This window comes from Erythrolamprus reginae, chromosome 1 (assembly GCF_031021105.1).
Source record: "Erythrolamprus reginae isolate rEryReg1 chromosome 1, rEryReg1.hap1, whole genome shotgun sequence".
NCBI lineage: Eukaryota > Metazoa > Chordata > Lepidosauria > Squamata > Dipsadidae > Erythrolamprus > Erythrolamprus reginae.
The window spans coordinates 87,102,386-87,121,210 of NC_091950.1; the positions used below are offsets into that span (position 1 = coordinate 87,102,386).

Sequence of the window (18,825 nt, forward strand, 5' to 3'; positions counted from 1 at the left end):
TTCTCAGGACATAACAGAGCAAATATACGGTAGGAAAAGTAAATCCAAGGCATGGGTATGTAGAGCAACACATTTTGTACAAATTATTGTTACCAAATGGTCCCCCAAAATAGATTTATTTAGAGCCCATTCCAGTAGCCCAGAGATGTGAATTAGTGTTACAAGGTCCTCTCATTACAACTTGCCATCAATCAAAGCTGGCCAAAGGCATTCTGGACTCTAATCTTTACCCGATCATCCAACAGTAGCTGTGAATTCAGCAGAATCGCCAAATATACATGAGTCCCTTCACAAATAGTGCTTCCACCTCCAGAGGCAACATAACATTACAATGAACAAACAGCAATTCTGTCTTGTTTGGGCTCAGCTTTAATACATTTCATCCCATTTAACTGCTTCCAGACACCAAAATCAGAATTTGACATCTGTGTCACAGCTTAGATGGAGATGTACAATTGGGTATCATTCACACACACCAATCCTGCATGTGACATCAAGGGGATCTATCTCCCAGGCTATTTTTTTGCTCCATGATGGTATTGGAAACCTTCAAATCATTGATTTAATTCACTATTCATTCTTTACTGTTATAAGTACTCTATGATTTATCTGCAGCTTTCGGTTGAGCAAATGTAAACAATCCATATAAACCCCTGATAAAAGTGTGGTTCTAGGACACTTCTAGGAGGCAGCAATAGCAATAGCATTTAGACTTATATACCACATTCATAGTGCTTTTACAGCCCTCTCCAAGCGCTTTATAGAATCAGCATATTGCCCCCAACAATCTGAGTCTTAATTTTATCCATCTCAGAAGAATGGAAGGCTGAGTCAACCTTGAGACGGTGGTGAGATTTGAACCGCTGAACTACAGCTAGTAGTTAGCTGAAGTAGCCTGTGGAGCTAACCAATGCGCCACCCCGGTATCCCAAGACCTCTTCAGGGTTCCCCAAAATCAAATTATCTGCTAACCTAAAATTCCATAAAACAATTGTTAGAAAAGATAATGGCAGTGAATGCGTCATTTCTATTTTTATTTTTTAAATACACTGCTCAAAAAAATAAAGGGAACACTCAAAGAACACACCCTAGATCTGAATGAATGAAATATTCTCATTGAATACTTTGTTCTGTACAAAGCTGAATGTGCACAACAGCATGTGAAATTGATTGTCAGTGTTGCTTCCTAAGTGGGCAGTTTGATTTCACAGAAGTTTGATTTACTTGAAGTTATATTCTGTTTTTAACTGTTCCCTTTATTTTTTTGAGCAGTGTACTTTAATACCGTAAATCAGTGTTTCCCAACCTTGGCAACTTGAAGATATTTGGACTTCAACTCCCAGAATTCCCCAGCCAGCAAATGCTGGCTGGGGAATTCTGGGAGTTGAAGTCCAGATATCTTCAAATTGCCAAGATTGGGAAACACTGCCGTAAATACCAATAACTATAATTCATATAAACAAAAGCTCTTTTACAGTATGAAGGGGGTCCTGAAAGAAAGAAATAATAATATTTTCAGAGCTCTTATTGATGTTTATAGTTCAAGGAGGGAAATGTCAGATGGGACAGTAAAGCTATGTTTCCGTACCGCAGGAAGCTGATCTGGCTTCACCCCAGCCGAGACCTTTTGTACCTTGAACGGGGCTTTGTTAAAAAATAAAAAATAAACCGAGCGCCAACAGGATGCTGAAGGCAAACTCAACAACCTGAGAAACCGAAAGAGGAGGGTGGGGGAAAAAACAACACATGACGATCATTTCCTCCCACCAATAGCTATTAACAATGCCTCCCACAGCCGCCAATGCGCTGCGGCTCAGAGACCGGGTAGGAGGGCAGGCAGGAGGCGGTAACAGCTGGGCCCCCGAAGGAACCGGAGGGAAGAAGAAGAAGAAGGCTGGGTGGGGTTCGGCAGTGGGAAGGGGCTTCGGAAAACCGGGCGCGAGGTTCGGGTCCCCTCGAGGGGAGAGAACGGGAGGTCTGCGCCCAGAGGCCCGAAAGGCCTGGCCGGGTAGAGCGGAGCCGCAGATCGGGCTCGGGCTTTTTTTCTTTCTTTTGGCCACCGAAGGTGAGTCTACGGAGGGGAGAGCGAGAGGCGGGCGGACGGGCAGGAAAGGAGGAAGGGACGAACGAACGAGGAATGTCTTCGAGGAGAGCAAGGCCTCCTTGAGCCAGGCTGGAGCGCCGGGGTGGTGGTACCGGCCGGGGGCTCGGGACACAGTGTCTTTTCTCCCCCGTTGGAGGAAGGCAAAGTAGGTTAAGCGGAGGGCTCGCGGGGCGGCGAGGAAGGGAAAGGGGCGCGGTAAGCCGAGAGGGCGAGGGGAGAACGCCGCTGTTAAATAGGACTGTGGGTTCCTGGCGGGGTCGTAAGTCGAGGACTTAATAGCCGCAGCATCCCAGGGCGGCCTCGGGGCCAGTTGTTGTCACCCCTCGTGGAAGGGGGGGGCTTGTGGGAGCGCCTGTGGTTGCCCTGCCTTCTCGGCTTTAGGCCTCGGCTTGGGCTGCTTGGGTTTCCGGTAGGAATGCTGCCGGTTGGCTTCCTCTCTCTCTGGGCTGCCTGCGCTGTATTTCTTGTTTGTGGGGAATCCTTTTGCCGAACTTCGCGGGCTAAAGGGAGGCGCTTGGACTACAGAGGAGCTTTTATTACTTGTTTTAGGAGTCTTCCTTGTAGTGGGGAAAAGCGTAAAAATGAGAGGGCTTTTCACAGTAATATTTCTGTTTCTTAACAGCTGTAGCCTTCAAGATTGACATCGTGGTGGCTATTATCCCTTTGGCTGCAGCCGTTTCCTTGCTGCGTTTTTTAAAAAGCCTTTTAACAAGAGCAACAGGAAGGAGTAGCAGTTTTCACTCCCCCCCCCTCCATTAATTGGTGCAGGTTGGAAGGAGGTAGAAGAATGGATAGGGGAAAGGACAGGAAACAAAATTTATCTATTTATTTTATTGATTGATTTTTGTCCAATACACAATGAAGGTTTTAGTGGGTATACACATAGTAAAATACATAATGAAGGTTATAGAGGATATACTCATAGTAAAATATATCTAAGAAAGAATAGAAGAGAAGATATAGGAATAAAACATATCAATGAAAGAATAGAAGAAGAGATATAGGAATAGAAGAAAAGTATAGGATATATACGAGAGCAATGGGACAGGGGACAGAAGGCACTCTAGTGCACTTGTACTCACCCCTTAAAGAAAGTAACATTCCCTTAAGGGGCTTGAACTCCCAACTTCCAGCTCCCAAAGCAAGAGCTCTACCTCTAGGCATCATATCTGTCTGTCTGTCTGTTAATTTATTTGGATTTATATGCCGCCCCACTCCCAAAGGACTCTGGGCTGCTAGTATTCATGTATCATGAACTAGTATTCATGTACACTGCTCAAAAAAATAAAGGGACCACTTAAACAACACCATATAACTCCAAGTAAATCAAACTTCTGTAAAATCAAACTGTCCACTTAGGAAAAAACATTGATTGACAATCAATTTCACATTCTGTTGTGCACATTCAGCTTTGTACAGGACAAAGTATTCAATGAGAATATTTCATTCATTCAGATCTAGGATGTGTTACTTGAGTGTTCCCTTTATTTTTTTGAGCAGTATATTTCTTATTCCTTCACAGTAGAGAGTTGTGCAAAAATCGGGTTCCCTTTATAAGAAAAAAAAGTCCACTTGCAAAATTATTTAGTTACTTGTTTATGCTTTTCGGGGAAGTATAGTTCAATAGGGCAACTATTTTCTTGGAACCTTTCTTTTCCCTTTCCTTTTCAGAATCAGGAAGTTGTCCGTATGTGTGATTTAACAGATTTACATAAGAAGTTTCATCCTAGATGAAAGTTCATAGGTACTTTTGGAAAGTCAATTGTTTCATCATAGATTTAAGTTTTTGACTTTATCCTGAATTATAGGGACATAAATATACAGTATAGTGCTTTCGGGTGAAATGTCACCTGTTTTCCTTTCTTCCAATTATATTGTGACAAAATAAAAGAATCCCAAGGATGGTAAATGAAAGTATCTTGAAGTGTATCTTTGAACATTGCGTATACTTCCTGATTATACTAGGATTCAGGCAATAATAATCTTAATTTGTAAAATAGTCCCTAGATTAGAAATTTTATCATGAGAATAGCCAAGTTTGTCAAAACTGACCAGCATTTCCTTACAGGAACATTGTATATTGGACACAGACTTAGTCTACTCTCGTTTCCTTTTACTAAAAAGTATAATATGAAAGTGTCACTTAACCAAGCCATGGGCCCATAAAGGACTATGTCTAGGCATATAAAGGACTATGTCTACAAAGCAAGGAATGTGACTTTCCAAGTGAAATGAAAGAAACACTGTTTGTGGAACTAAGAGAAAAAGGGACAGATCAGTGGTTCTCAATCTTTCTTAACACAGTTCCTCAACCATAAGACTAGCCCCAATTCTACCAACAGAGCTTTAAGTTGATTAGCAGGAAGGTCAGAGGGACGCCCCCACTGTAAATGCCTGATTAGTCGGATTATAAAAATATGTTCCAAGGCACCAGAATAGAAGCTTTAGTACCTTAACACCATGAGAAACTTGTCATTTCCCATGGTCTTAGGCAACCCATGTGAAACAGCCGTTCCACCCCCAAAGGGGTCCCAACCCCCAGGTTGACAACCACTGATCTAATAGATGTGAGTGAAGATGGTCTGACACAGTAAAGTAGTCTTTGTACATATAGTCAGGGAAGTACAAAATTATAATTGTATGTTATGTTCCAGTGATTGGTGATAATGCAGGAACCAGAGTTGAATTTGAGCAACTTGCAGACCTTTATCTGAGGTAGCTATTTAGATCTGATAGTTCTAGTCAGAAGTGCTATTTCCTTCTCCAGAGAAAAATACAATTCTAGGGATGTACTTGCAGAGAATACAAATTAAACAAATGTGTTTTAAATAGGACTGACAATCATATTTCAGTTGCCTTTACTAAATAAGTTCAATATTCACATCTGAAGAAAATATCAAACATTCATAAATAATAAAAAGGTGGAGCAATTGACACACAGAAGGACAAAGACAATCTGTATGCAGAACAACTGTAACAATGAAAACAATACTTGCTATCCAATTTTGCCTGAACCCAACAGTTGTAATTAATACAACTAATTAATACCTTTAAAAAAGATTGGTAGGTCCTCAAAAAGCAGGAGAATTGAACAAGTTTATTTAGAAATAGTAGTGACTGTTGATAAAAAGTTAGAAATTAATTTCTTAGGTCCTAAATTGGTAATAGAAGACTATCTGCCTGAGAATCATTTGGTGAAGAGGGCGGTTGGAGCAAACTTGACTTCTCTTTATTTCTTAACTTATCGTGTAGAAATGTAACCTTTATTTAAATTGCTATTTTATAATGAAGATATAGTGTAGGATATTTGGATACTGTTCATAGTTCTACCATTAAAGACATTAATTGTCCAAAGATCAGGGTGGCAAAGTCCTGGGCCTGGGGCCCAGATCGTGTGCAGGGAGCCACTTCTTGGTTACATTGATGATTTGAGTTTGATATTTCTTGGCTACTTTGCTTTTTAATGTTGGTAATGCTTGTAATTATTTTTACTTTATTTTAATTCTGTTGTTTGCAGCCAAGGGTCACTTGTTGAGATGGATGGCCATATAAACTGATTCAAACAATAAATAAATAGATGAAGTATTTTGTGAACTTTCATTATGTTATCGCTTTTACAGAATATTCTAACATTGAAATTTTGATGTATACTGCTCAAAAAAATAAAGGGAACACTCAAATAACACATCCTAGATCTGAATGAATGAAAAATTCTCATTGAATATTTCATTTGCACAACTATTCCATTTGCACAACAGCATGTGAAATTGACTGTTAATCAGTGTTGCTTCCTAAGTGGACAGTTTGATTTCACAGAAGTTTGATTTACTTGAAGTTATAGTCTGTTTTTAAGTGTTCCCTTTATTTTTTTGAGTAGTGTATTTTCTTTTCCTAGAAAGCTGACAACTGAACTGGTTATAAATTTGGCATATAAATTTAATAAATAAAAGTTTAATTGGACACTATTTGTATGCTTACAATTTGTTAAGATTATACCCTTATTACTGATTCTTTTACTATTTTAGAAGAAATCCTGCTGTGAATAGTTGAAGGTTGAAAAACACAGGTCAGTCATGGCTGAGTTATCACCTGAAGAAATTCAACTGAGAGCCCATCAAGTTACAGATGAGGTAAGCACCTTAAATTATTGCCCAATAGTTTGGGTAGATAAACTTTTTAGAGTGCATGATCTCTCCACTAAAATTGATTGGTTATCATATATTGCTTGATGATATTGCATTGAAGGTTGAAATAATCTAAATCAGTGCTGTCAAACTTGCGACGACACATTGTCGTGATGTGACGAATCACAACTTTTTTCTCCTTTGCTAAAACAGGGTGGGCGTGCCCAGCACATGAGGCATCCGATCCATGGGCTGTGAGTTTGACACCCCTGATCTAAATCACTTGGATTTAGAAAGCAAAAATACTTTTCCTCCTAGGATTAATGCATTTTCTGAAGGAGAGAGCCTTGTTTGTGTCCCACATAGCCCTGCTATCATACCTGCCACCACCATATAATAAATATGTCTCATGAATAAGCACAATGAAGTTTAGCAAACTGCAAGGCTTTTATATCTGTCTGTCTGTCTGTCTACCTACCTATCTATCTACCTACCTACCTACCTATCTACCTCACAGGAATAACCTGTGGAAACAGCTACTTCTGCTGAAGTTCTTCCTTAGCACAGTAGCTAGGGAATAGTAAGGACATCTTAATGGAAGTAGGAGAACTGGGAGTAAACAAGGATGGTATGTCAAAAAGAAAAGATGGAATTATTATAGATGCTGCACTTTAGCATACCTCCTTCCTCTAGATCAGTAATGGTAAACCTTTTTTTCCTCAGGTGCCGAAAGCGTGTGCGCTATTGCACACAAGCGAGTGACCACACCCATCATTAAATGCCTGGGGAGGGAAAAAACAGCTTCCCCCACCCCTGGAGACCCACTAGAGACCAGAAATGGCCTGTTTCCCAAATACTGGTGGGCCCAGTAGGTTCGGGTTTCACCCTCCCCAGGCTCCAAAGGTTTCCCTTGAGCCAGGGGGGGGGAGTAAAAATGCCTTCCCCTCATCCCCCCAAAGGCATTCTGGAAGCCACAAACGCCCTCCCAGAGCCTCTATGCGAGCCCAAAATCAGCTGGCCGGCACACACAGGCATGTTGGAGCTGAGCTAGGGCAAAAGCTTGCATGCCAGCAGATATGGCTCCACGTGCCACCTGTGGCACCCATGCCATAGGTTCGCCATCACTGCAGTTTAACCCCACAAGGTCATTTCAGGGTTAGCAGATAGCCTCTTTTGTGAGGGCTCTTATGTGCTTTCCCTTAGAGAAGGTAAGAGAAAGGCAGAGTGGATCAGCCCTTGCAACAATTCCCATCCTCTTCACTCTGCCAAAACAGACCATCAAGGGGCAATGCCACCAGGCTTGCAAGACAGAGGTTGAGACTTGCTAGTGGTGTATTTCTATTTGTCTTCACTGCCACAATAGCAGAAACTTCAGGCTCTTTAAAAAGAAAGTTTATAGATTCCAGGATGACAGACTTTTCCACAGAATCTGAAAAGAGGGGTTTGTCTGGAAAATAGTGGCTGCATAAATAATGTTGATTTTTAACATATCACGAATCAAGACAAAGCTTTGCCTTAGTTGCATTGTGTCAGAAACAAGAGAATACTTAATGCTTGCTTAAAGCCATGTCTAAAATTATATAATTATCATATATTTTTAAAAATCTCCATGCCTGAAATGAAATCTTATCTTTATTTTTAGTCTTTGGAAAGCACAAGGAGGATCCTTGGCATGGCCATTGAGGTAAGGAAGAAGTTAAAGGCTTTCTTTGAGTGGGGGAGGGGGCAGGGCAAATTAGGTGGAGAACATGAAATGACATTGAGTATATTATGTTCCATATTATATTACGGAAGTATTTCTCAGATTTTCTTAGAAAGCTTCCCTGCCTTTTTCTCTAATTTTCTGCTATTAAATTGTTTTAATATCGGGTTTTTATCTTTGTAAGCTACCCAGAATCACTAAGAGTAAGTTGGACAGCCATATACATTTTCTTAAATAAATAAAAATAAATGAACAATGAGCATATAAAATTGAAATAATGTTATCATAGGGCCAATTTTAAAAAAGTAAATCCACCAGGTACCTATACCTGTATTGCAAAATAACTTACAATATTGGAATCTTTATTTTATGTGGGAAGGAAATTTTATTTAGTAGTATTTATGCCGATCAATTTTTATGTAATTATTTCCACACAATAGTCTGTATCAAATTGTGTCATTATACTAATTCCATGGTGTAGTGGTGCTGTATTTCTCTCTTTTTTCTATTATAGTCCCAAGATACTGGAATCAAAACCATTACCATGTTAGATGAACAAGGCGGTGAGTTGCACAAGTGTAATAAAGAACAAAATGACATATTTGATTATAAATGTAGAATCGTATATTTCATAATGATACATAATAAAGATACATAATTAATGCAGTCCGGATACAGGCATGGCCATTTTCCATGGGCTTGCAGTATTTTCCAGAAACATTAACACTTCTTAAGTTGCTTTTAAATGCTTTTTAAAAAGTGTTTTGAATGCAGACCTTCCTATATGAAGTGTAAGCATTTACATCATTTAAAGTTTCTAAAGCTTTTTTTTTTCCTAGAAAAGTTAAACAACATAGAAGAAGGTATGGATCAAATAAACAAAGACATGAGAGAAGCTGAAAAGAACTTGACAGAGCTTAATAAGTGCTGTGGTCTCTGTGTCTGTCCACGCAATAGGTCAGTTAAAAGCAGATTGGTAAGACCTTTTTTTTCAAGGAAAAATATCACTCCTGTTTAGAACTTCAGTGACTAGAAAATTAAATTAAGCTACTGTTCTCCCTGATGGAAAATAAACTGATACAGAATTCAAAACACAAATTGGATGTTGTACTGAACCATGGTCTGCGTTCATTTATAATCCTAAACCATAAACCATGTTTACAAACAATAGCAACTGGGTTCACAAAACATGATAAGCAAAATTTTAAAAAATCACACTTTATCTTAACACTGTCCAAGCCACTGACTGCATTCATATGGTCTTACTTATGTGCTATTAAGTCATATAAACTGAGGACTACATAAATAGTCCTCCTCTGGGATGATCTGAACCCAATCTGCCCCTTCAGGTTTTCCAATTGGGTATTATCCAAAATTTTATGGGTGCATGCAAGTGTGAATGGTAGCTCTTTTCTCCAGATCTGTGATGCCTGAAAACTTCTGTTGCAATGGTTGGTAGCGTAGACTCCAAAATAAAAATATTTCATTGTTGTCATTTGAAAAGCCATGAGATTGTGGCATTTTTTACCCTAATTTTTTAAAGTTTTTAAACAAGAACATTTGTTGTCCTATGAAATTCCTAGCCTTTTAAAAATATATTTATTTGTAAAAAATAATTTTGGGGTGCCATGTCATGACAGCCACCAACTACGCTTGCTGTCTCCTGGTTTTTCTTGCAATTTACAAAAATATTCAGTTCAGTGGTGCCTATAAAGGAAATTTGGGAAATGCTTATTTAGAATTAACTGTACTTGTCCGTAAGGTTACCCTGTGAATAAAATAATGACCAGAATATTTAAACTTTTGAGGGCTTGTTTTGGTTTTGGTTTTCTGGTAATGACAAATGCAAGTTGTGGAGGATGACATGATCAAGTTTAAACAATGAATGTTTAAATTGTTGTTTTCGAGTTGTGCTATTAAGGAAGAAAAGTCAGTGGTCATGCACGAGTAGTTGGGTGCCATACATAAGGCTTAGTTAGATGTGCAAATATACCTGTGACTGAAATCTGGTATATATAAATTACCTAATAACTATTAAATATATGGAATAAATTATTGTCAAAATTAATCAGATTTAAAATAATAATTCTTGGGAAAGTTGTAGATTTTTTTCTCTCAGCTTCACTGGGTAGAAACAAGCTATGTGTCAGTTTAATGAAGGAATACAACAGGGGCCCCCAAACTTGGCAACTTTAAGACTTGTGGACTTCAATCCCCAGAATTCTCCAGCTAACTATGCTGGAGATTGGAGTTGAATTCTTGGAGTTGCAGTCCACAAGTCTTAAAGTTGCCAGGTTTGAAGACTTCTGGATTACAAGAAAAGCATTCCTCTCCTCTCCCCCATGCTACATTCCTATTCCTCACTCTGAAAAATATGAGGCTTTTGTGGTAGTTGAAATATTTGTACAGTAGAGAAGTAATTCTGTGGAATTTTCAATATGCTTGATAACAAAATCATACATAAGGCCAAATATGTAGAGATATAAGAAGAACTGAATGGATTTGAAGTGGATGAAAGGAAATCAAACTCTTCCATTCCTACGGCTAAATTAAATGATTTTTGTGAGAATAGCACAGTACTTTTACTATTGAACATAGTATTCATAATATTCTTTCCTAATTTGTGTTAAAGCTGTTTTTTTCTTCTTATAGCATACTCTCAGCTAACAAATAGTTATCTGCTTGCTGTCTTACTGTTCACTCTTTTTCATTCTCTCCTAATCACCCCGCTTTTCTTTCTTAATAAAATGAAGATTTAACATCAGAGGTTGGATCCAATTAACTGCTCAAAATGGAATTTAGGAAAATACCTGTATTTTGCACTGCTAACCAGCTATCTGAAGGTGATGTTCTAACATGATGCATGTCTGAATGTGCATGTTTTCTTAACATGCAAGCAACCTTGTGATGGTCTGTAGTTGTATCTGTGCCGTGTTGTTTGTAGTTTATACTTAGTTACAATGATACTTCTACTTAAGAACTTTTCTAGATAAGAACTGGATGTTCAAGATTTTTTTGCCTCTACTTAAGACCCATTTTTTACTTAACAACCTGAGCCAGGAAAAATTTCCCAGGAAAGATGAGAGCAGCACGAAGGCCTGGCCAGTTTCCTGCCATTCCTCATTTAATCCCAGCCATCTGGGCTGCCAGAGGAGCCTTTTGGTGGCGCTTAGGGAGGCTTTGGCAGTCCAGAGCAAACGTAGCATTTTCCTTTCTTTGGGCACTTGGACAGGGAATAAACTTCTGCCAGCGCCCAGAGAAAAGAAACTCTCCCTTTGCTCTGGGCAGCCGAGGAATCACCACAGTGAAGGAAAGGCACAGGCTACAAAGCGAGAGGAGAGGGGAGCCCTTCAGCATGGGAAGGAAGAGGCAGCAGGTAGCAGCAGTAGCCAGTGTATAGGAGGCAGTGTAAGGGAGGCAGCCTTGCCTGAGTCCCTTTTTTTTAAGCCTTAAAGTTTTGGATTTTTTTTATTCACCTCACCTCACCTTCTTCCTTCAGCAGCGACTGTCCTCCTCCTCTTCTTCCTCCTCCTCCCCCCACCCAAATTCCAAGCTTTTATTTCTTTCCTAATGAGTTTGCATGCATTATATGCTTTTACATTGATTCCTACGGGGAAAATTGCTTCTACTTAAAAACGTTTCTACTTAAGAACCTGGTCACGGAATAAATGAAGTTCTTAAGTAGAGGTACCACTGTATTCTGATTTGATCTGAAATAATGGTTACAATGTTTAGAGTGCAAATAGCAGTTGATATTCAATTTAAGTCTATTAGGAATTTTTTTCAGGAAAATAATAGCTTATGCATAGATTTAAAAATATTAGAGGAATAATATGAAATGCTACGATAATGTCCACATATTTTTTTTAACTATGATCTACATATGAGGAAAATGTTTTTTGCCATGTATTACTTAGCATACAACTCTTTTGTAAGAATGCCCATTGTCTCAGGATTTCTCTGTTTCAGTTTTAAAATATCAGGTACCACTGTACGGGATAAATCCAGAACCAAATAAAAATAAAATATTATAGAATAATATGGCATAAAATAATACAGACAAGATATATCTCAGTTATATGAATGTTGGAATAGAAAAATAAGTTTTGCATTTATTCCTTCATCTTTGTTACCGTTAGGGTAATGATTATTTGACGCATGATTTGGTGAAATTAGTACAATATAATTTTTTCAACATTTTGTTGGCTTGTGCCTTCAGGTCAGTTTTTTGATACCTGCAGAACCAGTCTTTGCAATGTTTTTGGCATAGTTTTAAAAAAATGGTTTGCCATTGCTGCCTCCTTGTAGCTGAGAGAGAGTGATAAGCCCAATGTCATTCATCTGCCTTTGTGCCTAAGGAAGGACTAAAACTTGTTGACTGCCAATTTCTAGCTTGGTGACTTAACCCCTGCAGCAAACTGGCTCTTTCAGTTTTTCCATACCATTCATTAAATGAAAGATACCTCATAAATGTAATGCTAAATGGTACATATATTTTTCTTCCTAATCACAAACTTGAGTGTGTAATAAGCTATAAATCAGTTGGCTGTTTAAATTGTGTACTGTATTTATCTTTTTAGCTAATTGAAGCTATTCTGTTTTTCTTATAGAACGAAGAATTTTGAGACTAGTAAAGCATATAAGACAACATGGGGTGAGAACCCTGAAAATTCAGGTGATCATACAATAACCAGACAACCAAGACGGGAAGGAAATTACCAACAACAGACCTCAGGAGGACCAGCTGGAGGATACATAAAGCGGTAAACAGTCTTTTCTGCATCCATTGATGAATACATATTCCCCTGCAACAGTACGGGGATATTCAAAACCACGATGAGAAGCTTATTGAGTGCAAATCATGAATGTTTATTCGGAATACTGTTTAGTAATTTTTCAAAGATTTCAAATAATATGACAACACTGAATCAAATTTTGCAACATGATTAGTGGAATGTATAAAGGTCTTTATAAAAACACAAGCTTATTTTAACTTCTTTTATAAATTGCAGTTAGATATATTTTAAGACTGAAGTTATGAAATGTTTGTGGGAGATAGACTTAGGACTATTTATGATTCTGGTTTTTTTAAACTTGTGTTTATGGTTTTACTATTTTTGTAATTGTTGTGATTGAACTGATGATGATTTTTAATTTCTATTGAGAACTGCCCAATGGTAGTTTGACTGGTGTGAGTATGTGAATAGGTAACTAAGGAGGGAGGGAGAGAATATATGAATTTACTTCATTACAATGAAGAAGGAACTTGCAAGTGCTCAAAGCAGTTGTTTCCTAATATTTTGAAAAGGATAACAAATGATGCCAGAGAAGATGAGATGGAGGATAACTTAACTCAAGTGGGACACATCTTGGGAAATCTGAAAAATATGGCCGTGGATATGGGCAGTGAGATCGATTCACAAAACAAGCAGATAGACCGGATAAATGAGAAGGTAAGCAAGAACTGGATCCTTAATAAATGTAATTATCAGAGACTTAATTGCTGAGAAGAGTAGCTAATTGTTTTGGAATACAGTACCATGGTCGAGAGCAGGCCTGTGCCACGGATACAACCCGCGTAGACCACGCTTATTTTGGCTCCGCAAAGGCAAAAAACATCAGGATATGTCATGATCTGGCCTGAGACACAATCAAGTTTGACATCCCTGGTATAGAGTATTCCAATTTACCAACAGATTAAGTCGTTGTTCTCTTTCCTGGATAATATTCCTCCACCCAAAGCATTATTTTTCTGTGTAGGATATATTTAACCTTGATTTCATGATCAGCCCTTTGGGATTGTGAACTTGAAATAATATTTCCATCATGGTACAAAATAAAAAATAAAATCAATTTATTTATTTATTTACTTATTTATTTATTTGTTTGTTTGTTTATTTATTGGATTTGTATGCCGCCCCTCTACATAGACTCGGGTTGGCTATCGATACCACTGCCAATAAATATTGTATTATTGGGAGTGAGGAACATACTTGAAACGTTTGTGACTTCTAATTGTTGCTGTCCATTTATAAAATGAATAACACTAATTTCCAGGAAGATGTTGATGTTGCTTTTTTAAAAATTAATTTGCCCAGGAACCTAAGTACAGGGTAAATATGGAATCTGATGCAACTCGTATTTACCCTCACAAAGCACAAGCAAACTGGTGGTCCTAGGCTTGTATTAGTGAATTGTTCCTTTCTACTCATGCACACACAAAAAACAAGGGCACTATGTATATACTGTATACTGAAGATGTATACCTCATTGAGCTATAGATCAGAACCTGATTGGATAAAAAGCTGATTTATGTTGCCCAAAATAGAATAAATAACACTGAAGTTGCTCTATCCTGACTTTAGGCTTTCTCAAAATTCTGCACTTGTTTCTCTGAATCACTGATATTCTGTAATGGATAAACAAGTGCCAAGGGGGAAAGTGTCTTGTTTATATAAAATGCCAACACAGAAATACAGTAAGAGGTGAGGAGTAATAAATACTGCAGTCACTGACTAATAGGTCAACCCTCAAAATTACTTTTGGAATCAGAGCACCATTGGTTGGCCTGAACCTAGATGTTGTTTTTTAAACCACATCAATTATCTTAATCCCCTTTCCTGTTTTTCTGGGTGCCTTTAGTTAATTAAAACTTTTTATAATGCAGATAGGGTAGAGGAACCTGGCCAATGCCAATATCTTTATCATTAAAAGGAAGTTGGTATTACTTCATACCAGTTTTAAAGCAAAGTAATCTTTAGAGAAAATGAGGTATAAATCAGGGAAGATTGATTTAAGCAAGTTTTTAAAAATATTTTTAATAAAGCTTAGTGTACAGACAATGAATAGTGGCACAAAACCAATGGTAAACAAATCCTGTTAAAAGTCATAGCAGCACTTTATGATATCAAGAAAAGTGACCATGCTATTTTGAGAACTCATTTTAAGTAACTTTCATTTTAAGTATTTCTTCTGCATTGCTTTTCTCAATAAACTTTATCAGAGGTATATTTGTGTCCTATATGTTAAAAGATTAGTAAATAGTCATTGGACTGATCACTAAATAGATTGTGAATATTTTTAACAAGTTTTAAATATTTTAAATTTTATTTTTTTAAAAATTGTTTCAAATGTTCATTTTTAAATTAGAAATGTAACAATATATAAGTGTAGCAGTATAATAATGAAATTACTTATACAGTATTTATTTAAAAGGTTTTCTCTTGTCAGCTTTCTTCACTTTATATATGCTCCTAAATACGATGGTACATTCATGGCTAATTTCTGTGGCTGTTTTCTAAGCAAGTAGTAGACACAAACATTTGTGCCAGTGCTTTCCTTATATTTAATTTCTTTCATCTCATTTGAATATCCTGAATCTTTATAGAAGTCCTAGCAATTTACAAAAAGCCATATCCTGAAAGAAGTGAAAAAGGAGATTTTTCCCCCCTATTCATATATTGTAACTTTAAATGTCTGTTTTAGCCCTTCATATTCTTGGAAATTCTTGAGGAAATACAATGTCTTCTATAGTTTCTGTGCACCTTAATTTACTAGTAGCTTTGCATTTTGTTTTCTGTTTCAGGCTGAAACCAACAAAACCCGTATTGAGCATGCCAACGTAAGAGCCAAAAAGCTTATTGATAACTGATAGCCATTGCCAGTTTTGAGTCAACTGAAATATTTTTTTCATTCTACAAATATCTTCAACTTCCAAAGAAGAGAAGCAGCTGTTCAGAAAATGAAACAAAGCAGAACATTATTGTATTGTACATGTTTAGCATGAAAGTCCAGGAAAAATAGCACAACAGATGTGTAACTTTCTTATTCATGTTCATATCCTCAGGGCTTCATTTTCCTTGGTTTTGTCCTTTCTGTGAAGTTAGTCTTACCACCACCACCCTTTCCCCCCCTTTACTTTCCTTATGGCAACTCAGAGATAAGAGTGCAAACTGACTGATTATAAAGGCAAAGAGAATGCACTCGCTAGATTTAATTACCTCACAATACTGCATATAATTGTTGAATTGGTGGATGATTGGTTTTCATGAAATGTACATGTTTGTAGAAATTAAGCTAGCCCCTACTTTTAAAAAATATTTGATTTCATCACCAAGTTTTTTAAGATGGGAAAAGATGATAATGGATAAATTATAAAGTATACTTTCAAGCCATAGCTATTCTAATTTGCGTGCAAATTAGGTAAATAAATATATAAAAATCCATAATGCATAAAAGCAGCTCAAATTTAAACTTATTTCTCACTTTTGTCTCCAAAAGATTGGATTTTTGAATCCTAATTTCTTTTGATTCTTTCACAAACTATGTTAGTGTAATTAGAGGAAAGGGTAACTCAGACAGCTTAACATGGAGCATATTACTCTTGGTCATTTGGAATCTCATGTGTTTGGAAGGAAATTAAAATGTGCCTTTATATAAATATCTTGAACTTCTGCCATTTTTTAAAAAAAATGTGTATTTGTAGGTACACATTTCATTGGTTTATGAAATCTCTGTGGATTTTAAAAAACATTTTATTAGAAATGTACAAATTTAATTTATAAAAGCATTCCTTATAGAAATGTGTTCGTCTTTTAATATAAACAATTCATACAATCTGTACAAATCTGTAGAGAATGACATTGTGATTTCACTACTGTATTTATTTTAAAAATGTTTGGGGGTTAAAACATCAATATCAGGGCACAAACTAAGTTTGAATGAAGTCAAAAGCCATCTGCTTGTTAGTAGTAGTAGTAATAATAATAATAATAATAATAATAATAGTTTCATATTTTCTATCTGAACTATACATACATTCTCATGCTTTTCAAAGAAATCATTTTCAAGCACCACTTTATTATTAAAATTGATCTGAATTTGATCTAATTCACAAAATTTTAAATGGTGGCATGTTCTACAGGCATCACAAATTATGATTTATTGTATTGCTACTTGTCAAATTTTCTTTTAAAATGTTAGTATGTGGGAGAAAGATCCAAGGGAAACAACTATAAATCACTGTTAATGAGCTGTAAGCTGTTGAATGGATCACATGGTGTAGTTTGCTGTAATAAATACTTGACCTAAAGCCTATTTCAGTTGACTCCCATCACAAGATTAAGGTTGATTTTCTATCATATCTATACATATCTAAATTTCAAATCTACTAGATGCCCAATCTTTCACAAGAAAGCTTTAATTCTCTTCTAATTAAGGACCCACCAAATTGTTGATTTATTCAACAGCACAATATTTAGTAGATCTTGTATTTTATTCAATTTGAAGATATAAATTTCTTCTAGTCCTTGCATGTTTTGCTGCAAATCTAAAAGGATTATTTGCAACAATTTAGATACTATAAAGCAGCTCAAAACAAATCTCTTAATTGTACCATGATTGTTCTTAAATAATTTCTTCATGCTTTGTTTATTTACACATTTCCACCTGAATGTTTAATTTTTATTATAAAGCTTAAGTCTTCTATATAACCTTGTACAATGGAATGCTGGACTTGTAGCATAGTGCAAAAACAGGGCACTCAAATTATGGCTTATTAATACCAAAACAAATTACATGGAAAATATATTCTGCAGGAACAACACAATTCCTCCAGGAGCTCTGTTTTTTTGTTTTTTTCTGGTAATATTTTACAAAACACTAATTAGTTGAACTGCTGAGTAAAATGGTTAATCTGTAACATTTCATCAGTAGGTTGTATGGGAACCATGGACACTTGTTTAATAAAATTAAACAAAAACTGAAAATTGATACCATAACTATCTGGTATGTGTGAAAAATGATAAATTTTGTATAGTTTAGTTTCACAAAAGAAACAGTGCAAATCTGTTTTTAGGTATAATGTAAATGAATGCCCAAGGTGTCTTTCTGTATACTTGCTGGGCTGAATAAATACAATTTATAATTTTTTTCACTCTTAAGTGCCTGTGTAAGTCTGAATGCCCTTAAACTGTGCTATGCTGTTTAATAGACATCCTGTAAATGTTTTGCTTGCAACTAAGGATCCAGCTTTTAGTTCCCTATGGAGTCCAATATGTGAACAACCTTTGCTGAAAAAAACAAGATCTAGGAATTCTAAATTTCCATGGAATTTCATGATTGAAAGAAAAAAGAAAAATCCTTACTTATGTCACATGATGGAGGTGAAGAGAATATTCAGTCATAAGCTTAATACAATGTGAATTTAAACATGGTTTCTTGAATAATACCAATTAAAATTAGGAAAATGACCTGGTTTAGCATGAAACAAATAAGACAGCATTAGTAGAAAACCCTTGAACCATTGTCTCTGTACAAGTCCAATAAAGATACAGGCAGTTCTAAGAACAGGAAAACATACACATTCCCAATTTTGTTATAATAGATAGGAATGGTATGGTTTCCCTCCCCCCCCCCAAAAAAAGATCTTCAAAGTTGTTTTTCTTCAAAAACCCTACAATCTTATTTGATATATGTTTACATTAAATGAAATTGCTAAAAATTGTATTAGTTTTTGTCACCTCAGTGGCTAGTAGAGGAAAATCAAAACAACTCACAAAGTTTAGTTTTATATTATATTAAGCAGAATTTTAGGGTTAAAATCCAATTATCTATCTGCATCATAAATGTTTTGGCAAGGAGTTATTGTTTATAACCAATAAGAAGAAATCTAAGCTATGGATAGTTAAGAGATATTATTACTATTTCCTAGGTTTCACAACTGACCCAACTCCTTTCATCTCCAATCTCATTCCCAGCACTGCTATTGGAAGAAATAGCATGATTACTCATTGGTTCTCATAGTACCAATAGTTGATTTGTAACACATGCAACATATAATGGGATTTTACAGTTATGATTATAAGTAGCAATGGAAAAAATGAGAAATATAGCTG

The 18,825-nt window shown here is 36.4% G+C and overlaps 1 protein-coding gene across 3 annotated transcripts; it reads left to right on the plus strand.

Moving 5' to 3' along the window:
* The first annotated feature begins 1,797 nt into the window (after positions 1-1,797).
* SNAP23 (synaptosome associated protein 23) lies at positions 1,798-17,871 on the plus strand. Of its 3 annotated transcripts, none has more exons than XM_070757860.1 (8): positions 1,798-2,065; positions 6,130-6,234; positions 7,871-7,912; positions 8,445-8,493; positions 8,770-8,887; positions 12,541-12,693; positions 13,239-13,383; positions 15,516-17,871. In XM_070757860.1, exons 2-8 carry the CDS (start codon positions 6,178-6,180, stop codon positions 15,579-15,581), a joined length of 630 nt encoding a protein of 209 aa, XP_070613961.1. In that variant the 5' UTR covers positions 1,798-2,065; positions 6,130-6,177; the 3' UTR covers positions 15,582-17,871. The 3 variants fall into 3 exon arrangements, with proteins under 3 accessions (XP_070613961.1, XP_070613980.1, XP_070613971.1); XM_070757879.1 differs by lacking the exon at positions 1,798-2,065 and adding an exon at positions 2,095-2,249; XM_070757870.1 differs by lacking the exon at positions 1,798-2,065 and adding an exon at positions 3,776-3,848.
* The last annotated feature ends 954 nt before the right edge of the window (positions 17,872-18,825 follow it).

Bases quoted from the DNA above. Each gene is read 5' to 3' on its own strand.
- SNAP23 (XM_070757860.1), top strand. From the start codon at position 6,178: ATGGCTGAGTTATCACCTGAAGAAATTCAACTGAGAGCCCATCAAGTT. The intron at 7,913-8,444 runs GTAAGGAAGAAG...TTTCTATTATAG, and splicing joins TCCTTGGCATGGCCATTGAG to TCCCAAGATACTGGAATCAA. The intron at 8,494-8,769 runs GTGAGTTGCACA...TTTTTTTCCTAG, and splicing joins CATGTTAGATGAACAAGGCG to AAAAGTTAAACAACATAGAA.